This window comes from Vitis riparia, chromosome 6 (genome assembly GCF_004353265.1).
Source record: "Vitis riparia cultivar Riparia Gloire de Montpellier isolate 1030 chromosome 6, EGFV_Vit.rip_1.0, whole genome shotgun sequence".
NCBI lineage: Eukaryota > Viridiplantae > Streptophyta > Magnoliopsida > Vitales > Vitaceae > Vitis > Vitis riparia.
The window spans coordinates 6,005,312-6,031,257 of record NC_048436.1 but is presented as its reverse complement, the minus strand read 5'-3'; the positions used below and the strand labels follow the sequence as shown (position 1 = coordinate 6,031,257).

The 25,946-nt window shown below is 32.8% G+C and overlaps 2 protein-coding genes across 5 annotated transcripts; one reads left to right on the top strand and one right to left on the bottom strand.

Moving 5' to 3' along the window:
- The first annotated feature begins 5,046 nt into the window (after positions 1 to 5,046).
- On the top strand, positions 5,047 to 10,824 carry LOC117917135 (protein N-lysine methyltransferase METTL21A). Of its 2 annotated transcripts, XR_004651626.1 has the most exons (9): positions 5,047 to 5,225; positions 5,316 to 5,383; positions 6,517 to 6,636; positions 8,328 to 8,401; positions 8,497 to 8,551; positions 8,626 to 8,727; positions 9,152 to 9,260; positions 9,994 to 10,075; positions 10,352 to 10,441. XR_004651626.1 is itself a non-coding variant. In XM_034833369.1 (8 exons), the coding sequence occupies exons 1-8, from the start codon at positions 5,155 to 5,157 to the stop codon at positions 10,470 to 10,472; spliced, it is 720 nt and encodes a 239-aa protein (XP_034689260.1). In that variant the 5' UTR covers positions 5,047 to 5,154; the 3' UTR covers positions 10,473 to 10,824. The 2 variants fall into 2 exon arrangements, 1 of the variants encoding a protein (XP_034689260.1); XM_034833369.1 differs by lacking the exon at positions 9,994 to 10,075 and having other exon boundaries at positions 10,352 to 10,824.
- Positions 10,825 to 11,832: 1,008 nt separating this feature from the next.
- Positions 11,833 to 24,215, bottom strand: LOC117915541 (Holliday junction resolvase MOC1, chloroplastic-like). 3 transcript variants are annotated; one of them, XM_034831110.1, is made up of 6 exons: positions 23,755 to 24,213; positions 21,761 to 21,866; positions 18,623 to 18,675; positions 16,282 to 16,413; positions 15,238 to 15,310; positions 11,833 to 12,268 (listed from the first exon to the last, which is right to left on the bottom strand). In XM_034831110.1, exons 1-6 carry the CDS (start codon positions 24,160 to 24,162, stop codon positions 12,165 to 12,167), a joined length of 876 nt encoding a protein of 291 aa, XP_034687001.1. In that variant the 5' UTR covers positions 24,163 to 24,213; the 3' UTR covers positions 11,833 to 12,164. The 3 variants fall into 3 exon arrangements, with proteins under 3 accessions (XP_034687001.1, XP_034687002.1, XP_034687003.1); XM_034831111.1 differs by lacking the exon at positions 11,833 to 12,268 and adding an exon at positions 12,275 to 12,360 and having other exon boundaries at positions 23,755 to 24,215; XM_034831112.1 differs by lacking the exon at positions 11,833 to 12,268 and adding an exon at positions 12,275 to 12,355 and having other exon boundaries at positions 23,755 to 24,214.
- Positions 24,216 to 25,946: the final 1,731 nt, after the last annotated feature.

Sequence of the window (25,946 nt, the reverse complement as noted above, 5' to 3'; positions counted from 1 at the left end):
CATCGAGGATAAGGATGTTGTTCGAGGCAAGTTTAAGAATGACTTGCCCTTTACCGATCGCAGACAAAGGATTCAAATTCCCCCCGATTAATTCTATCTTCATACCTTTCTCTATAGGAGTATAGTAGTTGAATGCTCTTATATCTCCACAAATATGTATAGAAGCTCCAGAATCAACCATCCAATTATTTAGAGAAGTCACCATCTTCGTGCTACAAGAGTATCTACTAGAAAAGAGAAAAAGTGTGTTGAATCTAAAGGCATGGTTCATGCTCGTTTTTATAATGCCATTATTCGAGTTGAACTAGAATTTAATTATAATCCTACTTTGACTCAATTTTGAAGTCGAATTTGCATAATATTCTTCTTATAAAGAAACCTTTTATTTTGTCATTTTATCACTTCAAAAACCTTACCTTTTTTTTATTTACATTATTATCCTTAGGAGTAGTAATTTTAAAGATAATGATAGAGTTTGATATTTGAAGTTGTCCAATCAAATTGGAGCACTTGGCATTCCTAATTGTATAATATGTCACAAAATTATTTGATTTTTAGTATTAATATTTAACGGGTAGCTCATAAAATTAAATTTTAATTTGGAAACTTTTTTAAAATAAATTTTATATATAGTATTATTTTTAATTATTCTTCATATTTATCTCGTTATTGTTTTAAATGGGTCATTAGAAAATAAATGAAAATAATTAAAATAAAGTAACATATAATTTAAAAATATTATGTTTTTTATTTTTAAGAATAAAAAACTGATACTATTTGTTAATTGTTATAAAAAATAAACACATGAGAATTAGAAAATAAAAGATTGATTTTTAAAAGAGTTAACAATCATACCCTAAAAGTCTATTTAACAATAATTTTAAAGAAGGTTAAATGTGTTTTTTCATGCTTATAAAAATTTTGTATTTGATAATTTTTTAGAAATTATTTTTAAAAATATGAAAAATCACTATCCAAAATTGCTTTTTCATTATATAATATATTAAAAAAAAAACTATCAAAACACATTTTTAGTTTATATCTTACCAAAGATCGATTCTTTTTTAAAAGTGTTTATAATGGAGGTATTATAAATAAAAACATATAAATCACTTTCAAAACCGACTATACAACTTTTTTTTTTTTTTTAAATATCTAATTACTTGAAAAATTATTATCTACCTTAATCTAATAGTTTGAATGTTTTAACATTCTTGTCTTTAAATCTTTTAAGTGTTAGGGTATTAATAAAAAAGAAGTATTTAAATATACAAATATACGAAATAAAGATTGAAAGTTATTATAGATGATATTAGAATTAATTATTGATCTTATAACAAGGTTTTAAAAACCGAACCGACCGACCACAAATTGATGAAATACAACCAACAGTTTCAAATAAGTGAAGTGTAAATTAAGCTCCTCCCCCCACTACCACATCTGTCAACAAACCAAGTTTTCTTTCGTGGTGTCTTAAAGCTGCATGCTGTTAACAACAAAGAGCAGTCATTCCCTTGAGAGACCATCTACTATCTCCAGAGCTGCACCCACATGTCTGAGTCATGCCTCCTCCTATCCTCTACCACTCCTTATTTTTACAATAATGTTAATATCACTGTATTTGGAATAATCTCATTTTGCTATATTTATAAAAGTATCATCTTACTATTATATTTTTAATTTATTTTTTAATATTAAATATTAGTAACAAAGACCCAGATAATAATCTCATTAATCGTATTTAAAATTTTAAAATCTGTGTTAATTTTAATCATCTCATAATTTTCAAGAGAATCAAATTTTAAAATAATGTTTTTTAATTTTTTTTAAAAAATATTTTGATAAATCAATAATTTCAATCAATTAAAATTATTTTTTTTACAAAAAAAAATATTTTAGTAATATTTAATTACGTTTTTAATATTTTCTATTCGAAATTTGAAATTTTGGATGAAAAAGGCTTGCTTCTGTTATTATGTAGTTTAGTATTTGAGATGAAAATATTAATTTTTATTCTTTTATATCTATCTATATATATATATATAATGTAAATTTAATAATGATAATAATGTTCTTAGAATAGTCATGTATGGAAAGCAAATATCCCAATTTTTTTTTTTTAAGAACAGGAAATCGATGAATTTTTTAATAAAAAAAATATGTTTGATAATTAGAAAAGATGTTTGAAAATCAGAAAATAAAAAAGAATACTTAACAAACCTTAAAAGTCTATTTAGCAGAAATTTAAAAAAAAAAAACAAAAGAAAAATGGAAAAACTAAATGTGTTTTTGCTTTCTTATGTATTTGATAAAATTTTAAAAATCATTTTTAAAAATTTGAAAAATCATAATTTAAAATCACTTTTTATGATATAATATATTAAATCAAAACACCATATCTAATCAATAAAAGATTGTTCTTTTAAAAGTGTTTATAATGGAAATATTATCAATAAAACACTCTCATTACTCCAATATGGACTACATTTAAAAAATAAAAAAAATTAATTACTTGATAAATTATTGTTAGAATGTAAAGTCTGAATCAGTTTTATTATGGAATCGAATTGTCTTGAAGTCGAATTATCTTGCTTTGCCATGCTCCGATTTTTTTCATATATTGTTAGGTGCCCAAATTTGCTTGTTCTTTTTATGATTAGGGTTTCAATTTTTTCATGCATGTCCCTATTATATATTTAATAGGTTCCAATTTTTTTATAAAGTGTAGTCGCAATTAAAAGTTTTTTTTAGAACTTTATCATTGTAACTTTTCTCATTTATTTTAATTAGTAATTGTTGAGTGTTGGTGCACTTTATGGACGTAGAGCTCACATTAATTCTCGAACCACATTAAAAATCTTGTTTTTTTTTTAGTTTTTATTTATTTGTGTGGTTTGGATAACAATTATTATCTACATACTAATAGTTTAAATATTTAAAAAATTATTGTATTTCAATAATGATTCTTAAAACCCTAAATTTTAGGTTTCAAATCTTTCTTAAAACTAAAAAATTTTAGGCTAAGTTTGTTGACTTCAATTCACGTGTAAGGTATTTTTACCTAAAATTAACAAACTTTTTTCTATTTTCTATTTTTTTAACCATAAAATAAACAAATTTTCTTTTATATATATATATATTTAAAACAAATATTAAAATTGTTTTTATAACAGAGGACCAAGCCCGAAGACTCCATTTGAATAATAAAAGGATTTGAGAGAAATTGGACCAAAAGTAAAATATTAGTTTAAAATTGGAATGTGGTTAAAAGCTATTGAATAAAGAGAAAAATAGAAAAGGATGAAAAATAAATGTCTAAGGTTGAGGCTAATATTTATTTTTAAATATTGTGAAATTGAAATCAAAATTTAACACTATGTTTAAGTTTTTAAATCTCATATTTTCCAGAAAAAATTGGGTGGATTAAGTTTCAAAGCACAAGAAAATCTACAATTTTATTTTTAATTTAAAGCAAGTAAGGTTTGTTTCAATTTAACATGTTATCATATTTTCTCTTGTTAAAGATTGAAATTCCACCAAGAAACTTAAATGATCAAAAAAGAAAAAGAAATCATAATTTTAAATATTGAGATTTAAAGGGTCCTACTTTATTAAATATGAAATAGACTCTAATTACAATAGCCCTCCCATCAAAACTCAAATAACCCTAGGTATATTACTAGTAAATATTTCGTGACACTCTAATACATAAACACCCTGGTGACAATACCCTTTCCCCATAAAAATGTTATTTTTCATGAGAAAAGCCTTGTCAAAGTCAAACAAAACCTCGATACCTATTTTTCCTAATAGGGCAACTGATAGAAGATTGCGGCCTATGTTTGGAACATAAAAAACATCATTCAGGATAATGATGTTGTTTGAGGTAAGTTTAAGAATGACTTGCCCTCTACCAACCACAGACAAGGGTGTTGAATCTCCCACCAATATTACTTCATTCTTCCCTTCCTCCATAGGAGTATAGTAGTTGAATGCTCTTATATTGCCGCATACATGCATAGAAGCTCCAGAATCAACTATCCAATTATCTATAAAAGCCACCATCTTCACGCTATGAGAATATCTACCAAAAAAAAGAGAGGAAGATATGAGTATCTACAAGTCCAACTTATGATCCCAAAGAAAAGAGAAAAAATGTGTTGAATCTAAAGGTATAGTTTATGCCCATTTTTATAGGGCCTTTCTTCAAGTTGAAGAGGAATTTAATTGTAATCCTACTTCATTTCAATTTTGAAAATGAATTTGCAAAATATTCTTAACCTTTTATTTTATCATTTTATCACTTCAAAACCTTATCTTATTTTATTTGCATTATCCTTAGCACTATTAATTTTAAAAATAATTATAGAGTTTAATATTTGAAGATGTTTGATCAAAATGGGGCACTTGGCATTCCTAAACATATAATATGTCACGAAACTTCTTATTGTAATCCTAATAAAATCAAAATTTTTAGTACTATGAAGATTAATTGATTTTTTAATGAAATAATTTATTAATAAAAAACATCTATATGACCCTCTTTCCTATTATGAAGAGACTATTGATTCCAAAGGAAAATACATTTTTTTTTCTTTAAATAACAATTAGTATTTAACAAGTAGCGTGTAAAATTAAATATTAATTTAGAAATGTTTTATAAAATAAATTTTGATATTATAAAATAAGTGAAAATAAAATAAAATTTTTAAGAATAGAAAATCGAGGCTATTTGTTAATAATTATTTTCTGAAACGGAGATATGACAATCAGAAAATAGAAGATTATTTTTAAGAAGAGTTAACAAATCACACTTCTAATAAGAGTCTATTTAACTGTAATTTTGAAAAATGTTGAATCTAGTTCGGTATTTTTATAAAAATTATGTATGTGATAATTTTTTTAAAAATGAATTTCAAAACGGACTCTTTTTACAAGTTTTTTAAAAAATATCTAATTACTTGAAAATTTATTATCTGTCAAGATGTGTAAGAAGTGAAACTTAAATTGTTTCACCATACTAATATTTTTCTATTTTCTGTTTTGGAAGGCAAACGGAGAGAAAACCTGATAATGGGGATGGACCTCTGAAGCCCGCACCCATCTCAAAATCAGAGTAAAACCCTTGAGGATTGAGCCTAAAACCCTAAAAGGATGGAGAGGGAAGGAGGAGGAGGAGAAGATGATATTGTGTGCTTGGATGGGTCCTTTTTCATCAACGACGAGTAATTATGTCTTTCCTTCTCTGCCTAGCAAACTATCCCCCTCTCTTTCAACATTGTTTGTTGAAATTATTGACTGTTTCATATATGCAGTTACCAGCTCACCAAATTCACATTTGGGTCTCAAGTTCTTGAGCTCTTTTGTCTCCACTCTGCTTCAAGTCAGTTTCAACCCAAACCCATACCCATACGTGCTTCCTATAACTGCCTGTGATGTTGAATTCTCTGATGATTTTTTTTTTTTAAACTTTTAGCTTTATTTTATTTTTGGATTTGCAATGTGTTTTGGAAAATAAATTGAAGCTGTGTTTGGTAGTGGAACTGGAATTGGATTTGGAATTGATTTAGAATTTGTATTCTGTGGGGGTTCTGAAATCTTGCGTTGACCGTAGATTTGTCTTTGTGGGTTTGGGTTAGAATCTTTTGGTATGTAAAGCAATAAACAGTTCAATTTCAATTTTTCGAGGCCCCAATTGTTTACAACCAAACATGAACTAGGACAATACAAAAAATAAAGTTACAATATTATTTTAAAAATCAAAAAAATAATTGAGATGTATGGTTGGCTCTCAAATGGGTTAAATTTACATGCAACTTGCAAGATATTAGTGTGATTTTATATTTCTAACCAAAGTTTATGATGTTTGCAATTTCGTATTTGCTACTAGAAATTTTTGTTTTCATTCTATATGGTTTTTTGTCACAAAGAGTGATACTGATTTAATCTAGTACCAAAGTCGATATAAGTCAAAGAACTGAGGAAGAGAGAATTTCCATGAACAAGAACACATTTGATCTCAGGCTCCCGTGGAGTAAAGTGGCTGGGCATTCAGCATTCTCGATATCGCGTTTGGATGGTTCACATGTTTAATTACAATTATGTGCCTCATTTTTCACTATATTCTTGATTGGAAGCATGCTATTCATTCTCCATCTGACAAGTACGAAGTGATCATATACAGTTATAGCCTTATAGGTAGAGGTGATTGAACTTCTTGCATGGTTGTCTCTGCTGACCTATTCTTCCTCCCTTCTCATGGGAAAAAAATCTGGAGTATTTGATGAGAGGATAACCAAAGTATGATTGACAGTTGGAAAGCATGCCCATGTTATGGGTGATGGTGTTGTCATTGTAGTTGTTTTTTTTTTTTTTCAATTTTTTTTTATTTGTATTTGTGAACTCTCTGGAATTGAATTTCCATACATCCTGGAAGTTGAATACTTTGTGTTAGCTTTTAGTAACTTTAAGGCTGTTACAATACGCACATTGTAAACTAACAATTTGTGGGGACAGCTGATTTTGATTTGACAGGACAATTGGTATGGCCTGGTGCCATGTTGTTGAATGATTATCTTTCAAAGAATGCTGAGATTCTCCGAGGATGTTCTGTTATTGAGTTAGGCTCTGGTGTTGGTAAGTGAATATCTCCTTGCTTTTTCTTGTGTACTTTTGGGTCTTGTTGATCATTTTTTGTCAATAAAACACTTGCATGAAAAGGAAGCAGCAGAGTCAAAGCACATAAAAAGTATTCAAGGCTATCTGCTATAGGAACCAAGTGCTTCAACAATACATCTCACACCAAATATCAAGAAAATAACCCATAAGAATTTCCTAATGTCAGCTGATCTCTCTGGACTTGCTTTTTGAGAGCTCTTTCCTTTATAGTCGTTGTAACTAACTTCTTACAAACATAACAAAGGGAGCAATATAAAGTAGTTCTCAAATCAAACTAGACAGGTTGGAGCCCCTGGAAGTACCAACTTGACAAAAGATCTTGAACTTTTTTTTTTTTTTTAATTTAGTTATATATATATTTTAATTTCTTTCTTTCACTTTGTTGCATCCTATGATGGATGGTTCCTTCCTCCATAAGAAAATTTGAAGTTGGTGTCTATTCTAAAATTTCTTTAGTTCTCTGTTTTGGGCCTTTTTTTTTGGGTTTTTTGTTTTGATAACAGGGAATCTGCCATGACATTAATTTCTTTCTTTCAATTTGTTGCATCCTATGATGGATGGTTCCTTCCTCCATAAGAAAATTTGAAGGAGGTGTCTATTCTAAAATTTCTTTTGTTCTCTGTTTTGGGCCTTTTTTGTTTTTTGTTTTTTGTTTTGATAACAGGGAATCCACCATGACAGTAAGGCATCTGTCTCAACTATTTGTGAAGAAAAACAGGAGTGATATGGGCCCCTTCATATACCCTAGTAACCCTACACTAAAATACAGGAGAGGCTCAAACTCAGGGCCTGCTGGTTCATTGCCATAGGTCACTAGCACTAAGCTACACACTCAGGGACTGAAATTCCATTTTGTTGTGGACAACTCTGTTGGGTAGGATTCTTGTAGTGAATTAGACAAATTATAAAGGCCCTTGTTTTTGTTGACAGATGATTTATTTGTCTCAAAAGTGCAACATTGGTTGACCATCCCTTCATTAAGTGTTGGGGTGCCTTTGGTCTTTGGTCTAGTGTGCACCCATAGTTAACATTTGTTGGACTGTTACCAATTAATTAGATGAATTTTATTTTCATCAGTGTTTTAGATATATCTTGGGCAAAGAATGAAGATTTTGTAGGGTCTCTCTTTCTATCGTGGTTTATAAGCAATTTGGAGATAGAGAAATGACACTGTTCAATTGGACACTTTTTAATACTTTTTCTTATTGGACCGAATTCAACTGTCTTTATCTGGTGGGACTGTTGAAGGCCTTGTGGTTGTCTATGAATGTCAAGTGTGCCACTACAAATTTTTGTTACGTTGCCCTTGTACTTTTGTTTCATGGTGGAGACTACTTGCTCCATTTCTACATGCCCTCCCCCTCCAACAAGAAAAAAAAAGAGCCAAAAAAAAAAAAAAATTCTTTTCCTTTTCCATTCATGGATGAGGGACATTATAGGTAGCTCTTGATCAGAACGCCTTAAAGTTTGTTTTCCTGACTCTTTTACTTGCTTTGCTTATATAACAGAGTATGCTTTATCAGAATATATGAAGTCTATGTCCCTCTATCCATAATCTTTCTACAAACATTTTGTGATCCAATATATCTCTTTTGTGTATAATTTCAGTTCTTGATGCCATAAAGTGATTGTCTCCATTTGAAACACAGGTGTTACTGGAATTCTCTGCAGCAGATTTTGCTGTGAAGTTGTGTTGACTGACCATAATGAGGAAGTCCTCAAGGCAAGGACATGACAATTCATTTCAATGCTGGAACATCTGGTGAGTTCTATCTTTGTCTTGTTGTAACTTAACTCTATATCATCTTTCATTTTCAGATCCTGAACAAAAATATAGAGCTCCATACATCTTCTGAGAATCATAATTGCACTGGTAAGAAACAAACTCAAGAAGGTACATCTATATTTGGATAAGCTGATGTCTTTGATTTGACCTCTTGTATGCAGGACTGGTAGCCAAAAAGCTAGAATGGGGAAGTTCTGCCCAGATCAAACAAATTTTAGACGAACATTCGGGGGGTTTTGACCTCGTTCTTGGAGCGGACATATATATCCTAATCAACACTTCCATTTTGAAATTTTCAACTGAGCTCTTCTATATATATATATATATGTACACTATGTGTGTGTGAATTACTATTATGCTATATGCCATTCAGCTCGAAAAAGGTTCATACGAGCTTGGAATTATATTACATTAAGATGCATGAAAATTAAAAATTATATTATTGGATTAGCAGGTGGCATGCCAGTCTTATCACCTATGTTAATTTATGGTAGACTGAAGTTTTGTTTATAATTCAAACATTTAGGCCTGAGTTTGAGTGCTGGTTTGTTTAGTAATATTGTAACTGTGTCAAATGACTTGCACTAAATCATTTTATTTATATTCAAATTTGATAACTTTCGAATAGTTCTTGTTTGGTACCTCCTTCCTCTTTGACAATATTGAAAAATCCTTAACAGTTTGTAAGCTTTCAGCAGTCTAGCATTCCCTTACTTTTTGATACTGTGGCACAGCTCCTACATGTTAGAAGAGGACAATGCAAATTCATTCTTGCCTATGTATCACGAGCTAAGATGTAAGTAACCCAATAAAATATTTAATTTTCTGCACAATTTGTCTTGAGGCTTTGTGGAATTGTTTGGCTTTAGACAATAGTAGTAACTTTAATAAGACATCTTCTGAACATAAGCTAACAGTGTAATGCTTTGTTGTCAGTAATCTATTCTATTAGGAACCCTGATATATATGTATACACATGCAAAATTATTAATTAAAATTTTCTTATCTTTTTTAATAGATAAAATGGCTAATTCATTTAATCTTTTCTTGTAACATAGTTGTTTAAAAATGGGATTTTTCGGTCTTAATCTTGAAAACTCCTCAGCAGAAGTAAATTCCACTGGTATTGTCAATAATATTTTGTAACATCTATTTGGCTCATTGCCTGGAGAAATATGTCATCTCTGTAATGAACCTCAGCACTGATAATTCACACCAGTTCATCTAACAGGAGAACCTAGAGCAATATACATTCATAATTGAAATGAATATATACACCCAGGAATGTAAAAGGTGGTCAAAAGGCAAGAGAAAAAAAAATGCAGATAAACAGAGAAACCGAAAGATAGTGTTTCTAAAACTCCGATCCTTCTTGTATAAAATATTGCTTTTCTTGAGCATTTTTCTTTGGTTTTTTGTCCTGTTCCAACAGTTCACTTGTACATGGATTTGCCTTTGTTGAGGACTCTTTTCATGGTGAGCCATGGTGGCATGCTAACTTTTTAGATGTTGCAATTTTGTCATTTTAGGCTTTTTTAATGAACGGGTGTTTCCAAGATTGAAATCTCTGTCCTTGTGAACTGGAGTCTCTTCTCTGCCCTCTGCTAGCAGGTCCCCTTTTATTTTTGTTGGTGTTTTTTTCTACATTTTCTGACTCTGAACAGGATAAGAAATAAGGCTGCTAAAAACCACCTCAATCTCATCAGTTTCCCATTTGTTGTTTCCCTGATTATTATCTTCCTTGAATCTGAGCAAATTTGACTGGCATACTGTGGTAGCATTTCCTCTTTTCACTAAGTGTAACAAAGCAAACAATACACAGATGGAGGGAGCTTGTTGGAATGAATGATAAGTCTTGTTTGTAATTATACTGCTTTGTCTGTGCAGCTTGGATGCAATGGTTACAAATGAAGCTATTAGTCATGGGATGCAGATAAGTGAGGTAGTTGGGACCCGAACTATAGTGGGAAATCTTGAGGGAGTTATATATGAGATCACTCTTCAGTAGGAGCATCAGAATGTTTAAAACTTTTAAGCTTAATGTCTACATTAAGGTTGATGGATCTTGATGCTGATCAGCAAGCAATGGAGATCTATCCTACCCTTTGAAGAAATTTCTAAGTTCCAACTCAAACTCTGCATGATGAGAGTTTCTTGGATTTATACTGCAAGAATCACATGTTTATCTTCTTCCCTTTTTTTTTTTGTTCAATAAGAATTCCATTTATAAGTTTGATTGCTTTTTAACTTGAAAGTAGGGGCTGTTATCTGATACAAATTCCATGATTTTCAGCAAGTACAAATCTTATTGTACATAGCAGGATAATATGTCAAAATTGAGATAATATGTTACAAGAGTCCATTTAAGAGCGATTCTTGGAGGATTAGAAATCTTTTGAACGTTTGAAAGCATTTTCTTTACAAAAGGTAGGTATTTGTTGAAGTTCTAAAAGTTTAAAGAATCACTTAAAGAGATTTTTGGATTTACACTTGTTGATATTTTTACCAAAAATCACCTTTTTTTTTTTTTTGGGGGGGTTAAATACATTTTACCTTCTCAACCTTCGGCGTATTCTATACATTGTCCCCTCATATTTAAAATTTAACACTTTGCTTGTAAAATTTATTAAAGAATAAAATTTAACTCCCTAAGTGCAAAACTTTTATAAAATTATAGAAGGTATTAACTCTATTTTGCACTTTGATTTGAATAATGATTTGAGCTTGGGTAGAATTAACTTTAAATCGATAGTCTCAAAAGTGAATTTTCAAACGTATTTAAGGTATGACAATTACCAATTTTTATTTTTTTATTTTAAATAGATATTTGCATGTCTGCTAATAATTTTTACATGCAACTACTAAGCGTGGTAGCTTTGAACTTAAGAATGAGTATTTGGTTTTCTTTTAACCTAACATGTTATTTATTGACTTTTTAACAAGTTTGGAAAGTAAAATATTGATCTTTAACAAATTTAAGGAGTAAAGTGTTGAGTTATAAATCTAAAGGGACGAAGTGTAAAACTCATAAAAGGTTGAGAGGATAAAGTGTATTTAACTCTTCTCTTATATGTTTCATTATTAAAAATACTTTCATAGAGTTAGAAACACATTTTAATGCTTGGAAGCATTTCCTTGTAAAAATTAAATTGAGGGATTTAAAAATAACTTTAAGTGATTCCTGAAAAATCATTTGATAAGCTATTCTTTGAAAATTTGATTTTAAAGAACATTTTAATCAAAATCACTGCAGGCTTTTAAGCATTTAAAGTTTATCATCCAGATGTTGTATTAGTGTTTACCCTCTCATTCTGTTTATATGGTTGGATGACCCATCAAACTCAATCTGGCAATCTGAGCTCCAAGTATCCAAATAACAAGAACAACAGGTATAAAATTTTTGGTAAGCACAGGAATGGATGATTTTTCAATACAAGATCTATCTTCCATTAGCAAATTCCCTAGTAAGCTAGATTACAATGAACTCATACATAATAGGAACTTCCAGCCCACAAGAATACTTTAAATGACTCCAGTCTTCTTAAATCTGATACAACAATTGAGGTTTTTGAAAGGATGGAATCTTTCGATCTGGGTCATCCACCGTTCCTTCACATTCCATCATACTTCCAAAGACGATGAACACCCCAGCAGCAATTAAAATGCTGTGGCAAAATAGAGTTGGATCTGGGGCAGTTTGCTAGTTGTAAGGGATCGATTCGAATTGTTCTGAGATGCATGGAAAGTCTGACTTCATTTTCAGTCCTTTGCCATAAGCAGCGATCAGTAGAGCTTCAGCTCGGCCTGCAAGTCTCAGAAATTCCAGAGTATAATGTCAATGAAACTTGAGTGAAAAGCATTTGGAAGACACTTCTTCACTGAACTGATGAACTGAGCTGGCATAGAGAAATCATACTGAGTGAAATTATTCCAATTGGATTTCAATGGGCAATGAGCAAAAATAAGTAAATAAAATCCATCGCCAAGAATGGAGAAATAACCAAACATCAATTACATCATCAAATCACGAGACAGTTTTCAGACTCAAAAGAAACAGCATAAGCTGTTGAATGGGGCGAGGACCAACTTCACTCGCGAGTACTACATCAGTTTTTGGTCCCAGGGGTGAGCTACAATAAATGTAGAGGAGTGGGATTGTTTAGGTTGATAACATGGAGATGGAGGATCGGGCTAAGACACAGATGCAATCCCTTAAATGCAAAATGCTTTAAATTGTTGGTGTCATCTTTTCAAAGAAGTTAAAACTGCTGTAAGTTGTAAGGAAGAGAGGGGGTTGTTTTGAAATCTGGAAATCAACCTGTTAATAGGTTTCAGAGGATTGGGGGAACAAAGCTGCAGTCAGCTGTTGTCTTCAAAGCATGTCTTTGAAATAATTTAAAAGCTGGTTGGAAAAAGATTGGTGAGAGACAAGTTTAGGAATCTGTCTTGAGGTGAAATACTGCATTTCTTTTATTGTTATACATGCCCTTCAGGCCTACTCAAGTGACAGAGTTGGGGTGAGGATGTATATAGAATAACCAATCATATACTGAACTAATGAAGTGTTGATTCACATGAGAGCAGTTAATAGGTAATTTCACTTAGAAGTTGTGGTAAGGAGTTTATGCTACTGTTTGCTTGTTACAGAGGAAGGCTCCAGTGTGATACCTCCTTAATAATTAAGGATGAAGTCACTGGTCAATGATTATAAGTATTATGCAGCAGATCAAGCGTGCCAAACCCATCCGTAATCAATATCTACATTGATGTATGAATTCTACGATGGTGTCCATAATCATGGGCCAATCCATAATGCAAAGTGGGAACCAAGTCAATGTGAAATATGTTGTAAACCAACTTTGAACTGTCCCATAGGAAAGGACAGAACAATATGAATTTCATGGGCCGACATTATAAGAAAGAATGGAGCAGGTGTACACCTATACACAAACGGTCTTTAACTCATCAGTATGTTGTACAAGAGAAGCCAAGTTGTGGAATACAACAGGCTATTTTCTCTATTATTGGGAGAAAAAGACTACAGCAAAAGCAATCGTGGAATTACCAAAAAAAAGGGGTGGAAAAAAAAGGAGGTGTGAGACTTACAACTTCATGGACTCAGTATGTCTAGGAGCAGCCATGTAGATCATTAAGTTTCCATATTACTGTTGGATCACAAGAAAATTTGCACTACAACATGGTGTGACTACACCATTGGAATTGAATCTATTAATTGAAATCTATTTTCATATCAGAATATCTGAATTCTTTTAAGATTTATTGCATGGTTGGTATCCAATTTAATTTTTCTTTCCATATTCACTCAATCCTGTTATTTAAACCCATCTTGGGTATCATCAAGGCTCTTCCAGTCTTGCTTTTCAACATGATACCAAAAATTTGGGTAAGACCTTTCATCGGTGTTAGATTTCCAAGGTGGATATCGATTTTAGGGTATTTCTCTATTTCCTCATTTTTGAGGTTGTGTTTTATGGTAAAGAGTCAGTTCAGTCCAATCATGCATTGACTTGGTCTTTTGTCTTCCTTTGTCTCCTTGCTGTGGTTTTGACAGAGAGAGCCTTTCCACAAGCAATGAATATTTGATCTTAAGCCTATCTATTTCTTTCATAATTTGTGTAGCCATTGATTGAAACTATGAGTTTTCTTGTATCATTATCACTGTTCTTTTCCTGTTCCAAAATCCATAGTTGATCATCTTGTCTAATATGACTTTGAAATCTGTTATCAACTACTTCCAAATCCAATGTCAATGCGTTTCTTGCTGTCAATCTGGTTTAGATTCTTTAAAATTTCATAATGGTCCAACTTCATTTGCAGTGGTAGAATAATTGTATAACTCATCAAAAGTGATACATTTTAATCAAAAGATCTTCACCATTCATGAATTTGAACCACCACAACTGAACTGGGGCCATGATAAAATATTGAATCTAAACCAAATGTATGGCAACAAAACTAAAATGACAACAGATTGAAGAGATGCTAATCACAGTCAAGGTGACTAGCCATGCATAGGGAACAGAAAAATGGTAGAAGACAGCTGCATATTTCCAACCAATCGCAATTTAAAGAAAACAAATAGACAGACAAATGAGACTAAGTATTTGTTACTTTTGCAAAAGGGTTCTGACTGTTAAACATAACAGAAGAAGTTGTGGATAAAAAGTTGAGTACAGAGTTGGAGCGGAATTGGCTCTTATCATAAAACATAGGCAACAATAAAACAAATAGAGAATAAGACCCTATAATAAATTGGCATCCATGGCATGCCATCTGCTGCCTGACAAAATGTGGAAGGATCTAATCTAAAGCTCCGGTACCAAGTTGCCATTTCCACATTATTTGTCCATCTCTAACAACTTGAGCTTTTGAGAGAGGCGGAATTTTAACATTTTAACATAGCATAAGAGTTATGCCTCCCAGAGGTCACAGATTCAAATTCTCTCTCTCTCTTTCTCAATTAACTATCATTCCTGCTGTTTTTCCTTTTAACATATGTTTGCTTGCCTCCATATGAGGGGGGGCAGAATGTTAGCTTGATGCATATTATCAGTCCATCTCTAACAGCATAAGTTTTTAGCAGAAATGGTTGTTAACAAATAGCCCTCATTTAATGTAACTTCAGATGCCTAAGGCATAGGCAAGTTCTTACATGTCTAAGTCCCTACTTGACTTGGGGAGATTTTTTTACCTAAATAGCATATGATGATAAAAGAACAAACTTTATGTAGTGAAGGAGACAGAATGGGTACCGTGATCTTTCTTCCTTTTTAATAGAGAACTCATAGATGGAAACATTGTGGATGCCACCCTCCGGCTATCATCCTGTGAAAATGCAACACCTATAACAAATTAAAAGATGCTAATATAATTATAATAAACTTGGGGCAAAAATGGTTTTATGAGAGCCTTGGGCAAATATAGGTAAAATCCAGAAGGTAGTGGTTGAAGTCAAGTATTGAGGCAAAAAGAAATTCAAAAGGTCCATGTGAGTACATAGTTGAATTTTAACTAAAAGAATAAATAAACAAAATACGGAATTTGTATGTGTTTCATATTATTTTAGTTGCTTTTTAAAAACAAAAAACAAAATTCAAACCATATCTTTGCTCCCTGTCTTGCTATTTAACAGAAATCAAGGGAAATACAGCTCAAGCCCTTGGGATATGTTTGGTTCTCGGAAAATGTGAGGGAAAACAAGGGGGAAAATAGAGAGGAAAACCTGAAAAAGTAAGAGGAAAGAAAAAGTAAAGGAAAACAAAAACTAGATTTAAAGACAATAAATTATTTCTATATACTGCTTCAAACTCATTTCACTTATTTTAACATTTTTTTTTTTATAAATTTGAAAATGTATAAGTTTTTTACTAATTTTAATTATATTTGATTTTCTTTGATACTTTTCATAGTATAGACAAATATGACAAAACCATTTTCTTTAGCATTTTTTTCTTTTCTTAATGCTTTATGGGAACCAAACATAACTTTAAAGTTTCATACATAAAAACATGCACAGTATCTCAATAGAGAAACCGAAGAAACATAACTCATTATGTTTCAGATCATACTTGTATAGTTTCAGGTTGCCTCCATTCTATTCACATCCATAGGTAGCAATACTGATGATACCAATACTTAAAATCATATTTTGCTGGTCCAAATTTCTTCAAGTGGTTTTTTTCATGTCTGAAAAAAATCATTTTGCTGTGTTTAACTCTTATTTGATGCGACTAATTCAGATTAGATGGAATATCAAAACAAAAGGAGTAAGTGTATGAACTTATGATCAAACAGACCTTACTTGTGCCGTTTCCAGACAGTTTAAACTCATTCTTCCATAAGGTAGATGGTACTGGAACAACAGAAAATCCTGAGGCAACTAAGATACCAATCCATAATCCATACCCAAATCCACCACTCCACCACCCCTTCACCGTAGAAGAAAATGTTCAGCATGAATTATGATAAAATTGTAACAATAAATATAGGTGAACTAAAGATGTTATCTCCACATTGTAAGGAAGTTTGGCAGCAGCAGTTTTGGTGGAAATTGGAAAATAAGTACAGAAATAAACAAATAAAGGACTCAACACTATAAATATGCATCCATGAAATAGACACCACAATTATCATAAAACCCTTTTCCAAATAATTGAGATATTTACATTGTTAGCTAGCTTAATGTCATGGACTTAGTCTTTTCCTAAGCTCGTGCGACACTTAGACAAGTCAAGACCCTTAATTTTGCTAAGTCAACCTTACTCCCGATGCTTAGCTTGCTAGGCTAAGATGCACCCGACTTAGAAGCTTTAGAGGGCATAGTAGGCAACACTTAAAAGAATGGAAGCTTTATTATTCAAAGGAAGCTTTACAAGTGCTTTTGAACTTACTTGCTTGGCTAGGAAGTGATTTAGGAGGTGCCTTGGCCAAATGAGGCCTTCACCTATTTATAGGTACAAATGAAACTCTCTAGAACCTTGGAGGGTTCCTTACAAATCAGGAATATTCTAAAACACCCTACACAATTCTATGTACAAGCCTATGTATATGAATATACAAGAGATCTCTAGAATTCTCTAGAGAACCTTGGACTCCTCTCATGTCTTCCACCATAGTGTAAAGATGTGTGGACATCTCTAGGCATCTCTAGAACCTTCCACACTCTTCCCACCAATGGCTTAGTGTAGATGACTCTAAGAGTCTCCAAAAGCTTCCTGCCCTCTATATAACCCCATGAGAAGGGTCATTTGAAGTATCTTGTGACATTAAGCTTCCAAATTGTCATGTAGAACAAAATCAGTAAATTATTTACCACAACAACCTAGAGTCAACCCGTGGTCAGCTCTGTACAGAATTCTGAAATGCAAATGCACATCATAACTCCCAACTGAATTGAAATAAATGAAACCAATTTAGAAACCAAAACCTCTCTCAAAAGAACTCCAAAATCAACCTCAAGCAGCAATGCCATTTCCCTCATATTTTAATCTCATCCATGATTCTCATCATGAAATCTAACAATTTGAATCTTCTTCTTGCAGATTAGTAATCAAACAATTTGGATCTTCTTGTTGTGAAGTACAGATTTATCCCCATCTTATTGAGAATAACGGGTCAGTCTAACAAGAGAGAAGATGGACTAAAGCAGCAGATGGCTAATGTGCTGTATCATATGTCAAACAAGTGTAATTTTTAATTAAATTTGGTTTTCTCAAAGATAGTTAGAAAGCTTCTTTTGGCTTGGAGACTTCAGGACATATGGATAACAGGAGGAAGGTTTGATGGATAGCTTCTCTTTGTTTGTTTTGGTGCATTTGGAGAAAGCACAATGACATTGGTTTCAATGAGAGGGGGCTTTCCTATTAACATCTAAAGGAGGACTTCAATTTAACCCTTATGGAAAGGTCTAAAATTCCATTGGGGATGATGCATTGTTCTTTATTGGACTTCATTGATTAGTTAAATTGGGGATAGTAAGCTTTAAGTCTCCTTGAGTGTGCTTCGTTTATTTGGGTCAGTTAGTTTTTCATTTTGGTGCCTTTTGTATACTATCTATGTGTATATGGTGCATCTCCTCTTTGGTTAGGTGCTTTTCTACAAATATCTTTTTGTCTATTAAAAAAAAATCGAAGCAACAATGGTTGCAATTGACAAAAAGCAAACTCTTTTTAGCACTTTGACCATCTCATACAATATTTAGGGAAGCCAATAGATCAAATTTTGAAGATAATATATATGGAGGTGAGAAAGAATCCCCTATTGTTTACTAAACAAAGGCAGATACAAGCTTTCAAACAATAAAGTAGAATATGATCATTCATTTCTTTTTCTTCTTTGCACATATAGCATCTATTAGGCATCTTCTAACCCCTCATTCTGAGTTGATCGTGGGTCAAAATCTTTGCCTAATTTTCCTCCCAAGCAAAGAAGTTAACTCTAATAGGAGCCCAAGAGTTCCAAACTATACCACGAGGGAAAGGTTCCCCTCCCCTACTAGCTAAGGAGGAGTAGAATGACTTAACTAAAAAAACACCATTCTTTTTGCTTTATTTGGTGTACAGTGGATAATGCAAACATGATAAATTAGCACAATGAGAAGTCAAATTAATTTGAAAATACAACTTGATTCATGCTAACCTGTTTCCCATCTTGAGGATAAGGAATTGACTGCTCTATATATGCTATAGTTCCTGAAGTAACAAAGTTCAAGTTAGTATGAAAACTTTCTAGCAAGGGAGATTGGAGAATAAATTAAAACAATTATTTATGAATATCATCTGCAATCATAACAAAAAGAATAAGAATAAAAAACAGAACAGTACAGATTAGCTTGATGAAAGTGTGTGTGTGTGTGTGTGTGTGTGAGAGAGAGAGAGAGAGAGAGCCATCTCAACCGAACTAACAAATTTGGACTATTTGAACAAGTGAAGCTTTAACAAAAAGAAAACCAAGAATAATAATAGAATTCCTAGCCTAATCCTAGGGAACAGAAGCCAAATCACTGTTGCCTTAGAGCAAGTGTGAGATAAAATATAGATCAATATCCTTATTTAATCAAATATCACATATTGAGCACTGCCAATAGACCCAATTTTATGGAAAAACAAGTGTCTGGTTTGCAAAATCAAAGAAAGGAAAATACAAGAGAGAGGATCACAGAGTTTTATAAGTTTCCTTAAACTTGAGGTCAGTCCATGGGTCGCACCCATTCCATGCTCTTGATAGAAAGAAAATGGATACAAAACAGTAGTCCTCTGGCAGTCAACCATCTACACCCTCCAAATTACTTGGAGGGTTAGTGTAGAACAAAAGGAAAAATGCCTAATATCACCTCAAGGTTGAATAAACATTTTGTGATCTTTAGACCAAGTATTCACCATTCATCCCCAAACCCACTAATTTTGACAATAAATCTACAAATGAAACTTTCCCACTCCAACTGCTTCTGTTGTCCATACTCTTCCAAAGAGTGGAGAACAACCCCCTTAAGCTTCAATACCAAGTATTAGCCCCCTAAAAAAATCCATCTAATTTCTTCCTCCCATATGCATCGAGCATCACAACGAGGGTGATAAAGCACAAAGAAGGAAAAGAAACAGAAATCCACAAAAGAATTCTAAAAATAATATTGATTTTATAAAATAATATCGATTTTTTTTTTACCCAGTGCTGGTTGTTACGAGGTAGTCAGCACCTTAAGGTTTGGGTTCCCATGGAGAGTCCTAAGGGCTTGGCCATCGAAGATTCCTTGGTTATCAAAAAAAAAAAAAAAATTAATAAAAAAAATTCAATAGCAATCTCCCAAATGAGAACACTAAGCATATATAATGCAAACTTCCCATTCAACCAAAACTCTTGACCCAATAAAGATACTATACATACATTGCATACTCCTACTTAATAAAAACAATTCACACCTAATACTCCTTACAATTCAGTACATTAAAAAACTACATGACTACTTGAAAAGACTTACGACACTAACAACAATTATTAAAAGTTCAATGAAGTACAAAAACAAAAAATAAAAATAAAAATTGAAAATTGAAACTCTAGACCTAAGTTAAGTTTATTTGTTGGCGCATGGATCCCAATAAATAAATAAATGGAAAGAAAAATAACAACAACAATAACAAGAAGGGAAGTGGCTCCTTTCTTAGCCAACCTATCAACTTCTTAACTATCTGATCTAGGCTTCCACAAGGAATAGCAAACCAATCCCCCATCAAGATTCACAATGTCCCATATATCTCCAAAACCTTCTATAATTACAAGTCACCTAAAATAAAACTATCATTGAGTCCCCCACTAGTAGAAATCCCAAAGCAATTCTTACAAGTTTTCTTTCTCTTTTGTTCCACACGAATAATATGACTATGCATTAACTTCAGGTTCCATTAGAACAATATCAATGGCCCTTATTTCCTCTTCCACCATGACCTCTTCTATGTTCAAAAATAGTGTAAATCTAGGGACTCTTGATAAAAATTGGTATAGCACGGAAGAATGAAAAGAAAAGGTAGAATTCTGCAAGAGAACTAAAAAACAATTAATTTTATTGAATGAATAATAATCCTCCAATAATAACACCAACATACGTATAGTATTCATTCCTAATTTAACCTAAACTTCTAACCCAACAAGGGAACATATAGATATATACATTGTACTCCCAATTAATAAAAATGACTAATACCTTATAATCCTATACATTCACATTATGTTAAAGAAAAAAAAATTATATGACTAATCAAAAAGATTTCAGACGCTAGTAGTAATCTAAAAAAACAAACAACATGAAACTCTAAATCTAAGTTAAGTTGATTTATGGGCCCATTTTATTTCCTCCATCACAGAGGCTGTCCAAGCCTCTTTCCTCTTGTCCAGCACAGGCTTCCCTTGCCAACAACTTGTTCTCTCTTCTAGAGAACCCATCTAACCTGAAAGAATGAAACCAACAGTCCTAGGCCATGACACAATGTTATTGAAAGCCCTCATAAGGCAAAGACATGGTTTTCTAACTGAGAGCATCATGTATACACCATTCATTAAGGACATCCACTTAGAGAAAGTAATTAGCCGAGGACACCCATGATGACTTATTTGGACAAAGTTTCTGTTCAAGGCACCACCATCAATTTTGAATGCACATTTTCCAGAGCTCCCTCCACAATAACTTCTGCAATTCTCCCACATCCAATTTGCTTGTTGCAGACAAATCCTGATCTTGATTTCCAAAAGAGAAGTAACTTGATTTACTTATTAATATAGAAGGTACTATGGCCTTGCAACCCAAGAGACAACAGCTCAACAGACCATTTGTGGATGCAAGATTAAGTCCTGCAGGACTCCTTAACCTTAAGCTATAACAGCAATCTGATGACGATCAGTGTGTTGTTGCCTGGTCTATAAAATACAAGCAAGTAATGTGAAATGTTAATATAACATTTAATTTCACACTTTCTAGGCTGTGGAGATGGAAGGATCCACCCCTGAATACAGTGTTTCAATTAGTCCATTGACTGCTAAGATTTTTTGCTAAGATCAAACTTAAAATCATTAAAATTTAAAACGACATTCAAGCGAACCTCAGTAGTCTTGTCTAGTGAACCAATCCATACGATGCGAAGAATTTGTGTAGGCTTCCTGGAATGCTAACATTGAAGCCCAAAAATATAATAATAATAATGATAATGATGATGGTGATGATGATAGTACTAATAGTAATAATAATAATCAATTAAAAATTCAAATGATGAAGAAACCATATCATACCAATTGGAGCGTCAAAACCCCGAAGCAATTGAACTATAGATTTGGCATCTAAACGTTTTCGAACTCTTTTGCCAACAAGAATTTGCAAGTGAGGAGAATCAAATACCTGTAAGATGGGGGAAAACATTGCCAATTTAGCGGGTAAAATAAATTTATAATGCAAAAAACCAACAAACACGTAACATAATGAAGGACTTGATTCCCATGAAACTATGGCTTCAAGCTGCAACATTATTGAACATGAAATTATATCATTGATATATCCTACTCATTGTAATGGGTTAGGTGTCAATACAAGGGTCGACAAGGAATCCTTCACAAAAGAAAAGGAAAAAAAAAAAAGAAAGAACAAGAATAACAAAGGATCACACTCAAGAAAAGAATCCAACCCCTCCCCATAAATAACTAGATCATGGATGTAATGATTGCATCTACTTGTGATTGAACCGTAAAACCGATCTAAAGGGATGTCCATCCTTAAAGAAAGTCCCTCAACCTTTTCCAGGGGATAAAATAGCCTCCAAGATCCAGACGTAAGAACCAAGGTCGGTTGATCAACTTAGTTTCCTCAACTAGAAGCTCTCTTAGGCATCAAGTAAAGCAAAAACAGAAAAGCTTAATCTCCTACGCATTTTTTATCCTGGTTTCTGGAGGAGTACCATCAGACTCAACTTTAACCACCCCATAACTTCAACTTGTCCTCAAAGTCATGGCGAGTGAACCAGATATACGCCCTTGTAAAAGAAACTGGTTCTCACTCGATAAGATTAAACTCTAAAACATTGGAGCATGGTCCAATGTAGGTCTAGGTGAAGTCTCATAGACATTGCATTTCTAAATTGAGAGGGAGGGGGGGCACAATCCTTAATGCAAGCATCAAAGCTCCTCATACTTTTCATGATCCTGGATCCTCCTAATTTTTTATTCAACAACCTAAATATTAAATGCTCCAGCCACGCTGAGTTGGAAAAAAATCCATATAAACTATTACCATCATCCCACAACACCAATCTCAATCTAGGATTATCAGACCCATTACTAAAATATTCTTATCATTTCCTACCATTTGATCCTAAATTTTTCATCATTTTCTTAGTTTCTGAGTTCTTCTTCTAGTGTTTCCCCCTGAAGCACAAATTTCAATAATAAAGTCTGCTTCCAAGGAAAATTGAACTATACTAAAACCCAAATTCAAAAAATCTGGCCAGTTCCAACAATCACTTGCTCTTCTTGAGGGTTTGAATTTTGCCTTCTTTGGGTTCATTAGCAGTCATCGATTCATATTGTATATTGTTCTTGTGCAAAGAATATCTCATCCTTCTTTGTTTGTACTTTATTTTCTTTTAATTAATTCCAAGGTTCTAGGGATTCAAAACATGCCAGTAGTTTAACAATCAAGGTGGCTGCCTACCAGTACATGTTTGTGAAAGTTAAGCAAGATATTGCCTAGGCTAACAATATTGCATATGTAACCAAGCAAAAGGGAGCTCTGGAGTTAGAAGGGCCACAATAAGGATTCTTCCTATCAAACCAAAGAGAGAAAAGAACAGGGCCCAACGCCCAACTCAGGTTACTAGCATTTGTAAATTGTAATCAACCAGTGTGCATTTACGGACTTCAAAATAATTGAAAGAGATAATTTGTTATGAAGCAAAGCAATTTTCAGAATAGGCCATCCTCAAAGCCATCAATTCCTTTGTTGCATGAACTTCCAATGGATTGACAATCTCAGAAAATAATCATCAGTTTTAAAATCTAGAAACTTTAGATCTTCAGAGTTACAAAAGTTAAAGAATATTAGAACCTTTCCCACAAAAATGTGTACACTCTTAATGAAGAACTTCACCACCACCATTTTATGCATGATTTTTAAAATAGTGTTAAAGCTAAAATAGAAAAATTAAAAAGAGTGTCACTCAAAAACTAACACAGCGCAAAGCTCATCATTTTCCAAGAAAAAAGGAAAAGGAAAATGAAACAGGGTAAACCACTACCTGAGCAGAACACCCAGAATCACCGGTTTTCAACAGCGCTAAGGCTCCAGAAATATCTGGGTCGATCCCAATAACACATTGGGTACCGGCATTGCTCTCAGCCGAGTCCATTCGAATTCCTGGCCGCTCATTCTCATCTGGAAAGGGGCAAGAGAGAGAAGCAAGCCAGTTTTCTCTGTACTGAGTATCAGAAACCTTGACCCTAGCCTTACCACTGCTCCTCAAAACAGTACCGGTGGAACTTGGGGCAGGAATTGGATCATGGGTGTTGGTTGAATTGAGGGAAGTTGCACAGAAAACCCTAAATTTAGGAGCAGAGAGGGCAAGTTTTGGTGTGATTTTGGAGATAGGGTTCATGAAATTGGGGGAGGATGAGAGGCTGTGTGGGTGGATTTGGAGTGCGTCCATCTAAGGAGTTTCTGCTACTGCCACTCACTCAGCCTCAGATTTTTAGGAGGGAAAGAAAAGAGGTCTGTCTTTTTTTATATAAAAATATAAATATAAATATAAATATATATATATATATATATATATATATATATATATATATATATATATATATATATATATATATATATAATTTTCCTAGATATATACCGATAAATAAAAAAGGGAAAGTTGTGTTAGGGAACCATTTGAAGGTTATATGGGAATGAAACCCATAAAAAGTGGAATATGGGCTTTGTCCATTAATGAACAGAATTTTTTTTTTATGCATTAAATACTGTTACAAAAAGTTATTCTAAAATTGCCCTTTTGTTTTCCTTGTCAGCAGCCACCACGGTCTCCATGTAAGCAGCCACTGGTCTCCAAAATATTCCATGTAATAAGCACTCAAATCTGAACCGAGAAGAAGCCGATCAGAGGAAACACAACATGAGGTATGTGGGTCTCCGTTCAGTGGGTTTCCACCTTCAAGGAGTAATCCTGTAATTTTTCCTCAGAAAAGGTGAAGAAGAAGACCATTTCTGCTGGTACGAATTTCCACTTTCAAGGAGTAATCCTGTCTTCTTCTTCACCTTTTTTGAGGAAAAATTAATAACAACGATACCAGCAGAAAACCATTTAAATTCAACACTTCATCCCCAAATCAAATCAGAAGACTCTTCTATAACCCTCTCAACTCACTATCTTGGTCCTGTAAACAAAGAACACTTAATTTGTTAGTCACAACATTCTTGAACCCTGTATTCTTAAAGTTTCCCTAAACCAAATCCTCATTGTGTAACAAAAAAAGAAGCTTATCTAAGTAAATATTGGTTGCAAATTAACTGAACACTCTTCCTGAAGCATGAGACTAAACCACAACCTAGATAAAAAGATAGCAAAATAAAAGAGTTAGCTTTTTCACTGTAATTTCCAGATTTCTTATCCATTTTAGATAGTTCAACATCGTTCCATACTTGTTTCCAAATCATTTCCTCATGTGTAGTTCCATTTTGAGAAATCATCTATGGTCATTTCTCAAGCATGTTTCCTGTGAACATATCATTAGAAGCAATGCATCCGAAAATATCAAATAATCTAGAAAAATAATAAACTTTACTTTTGCATAAGTAGAGTAGAATATGAAGATTTTTGTCAATTTCGAAATGGATATAGATTCTTCATGAATGTTCTATAGGCAGGCATCCAACAAGCTAACCACTCACAAGGGGGAAGTGGCCTGCTATAGACCCTCTATTTTGTCCTCCTAGCACATGTCTTATTAGATACTTATTCGATACTTTACAGTAGCTCCTTGGTGGCCCATATCTACTCATATTACTTACCTTTCTTGAACCACCTCGGAGACTCTAATTGAGAGATTGCCTAATCCCTTATTATGACCTCGGCAGCTCTAATTTAGACTTAGACACTTTCCTAAACGCCTTAGGCCCACTTAGACACTTCATTGGGCTTAGTTCACTTAGGTCCACTTTAGCACTTTTTTTTTAAAAACCCACTTTTTATATGACTTGCATGATTGCATGGCCTACATGACTTGTGTAGTTTATATGGATTTCTTTATTATTTATTTATTTATTTATTTTTTATTTTATTTTATTTTATCTTATTACAAGTTTTCTAAATCATATTTCTTGGCTTTTTGGGCATAAGGAAACGGGCTGCCACCTATTTGGAAGGAGAACCAACAAAATTTTGAAAAATAGGAGATTTTGTTTTTTTTTAGAAGGATAACATAAATATTA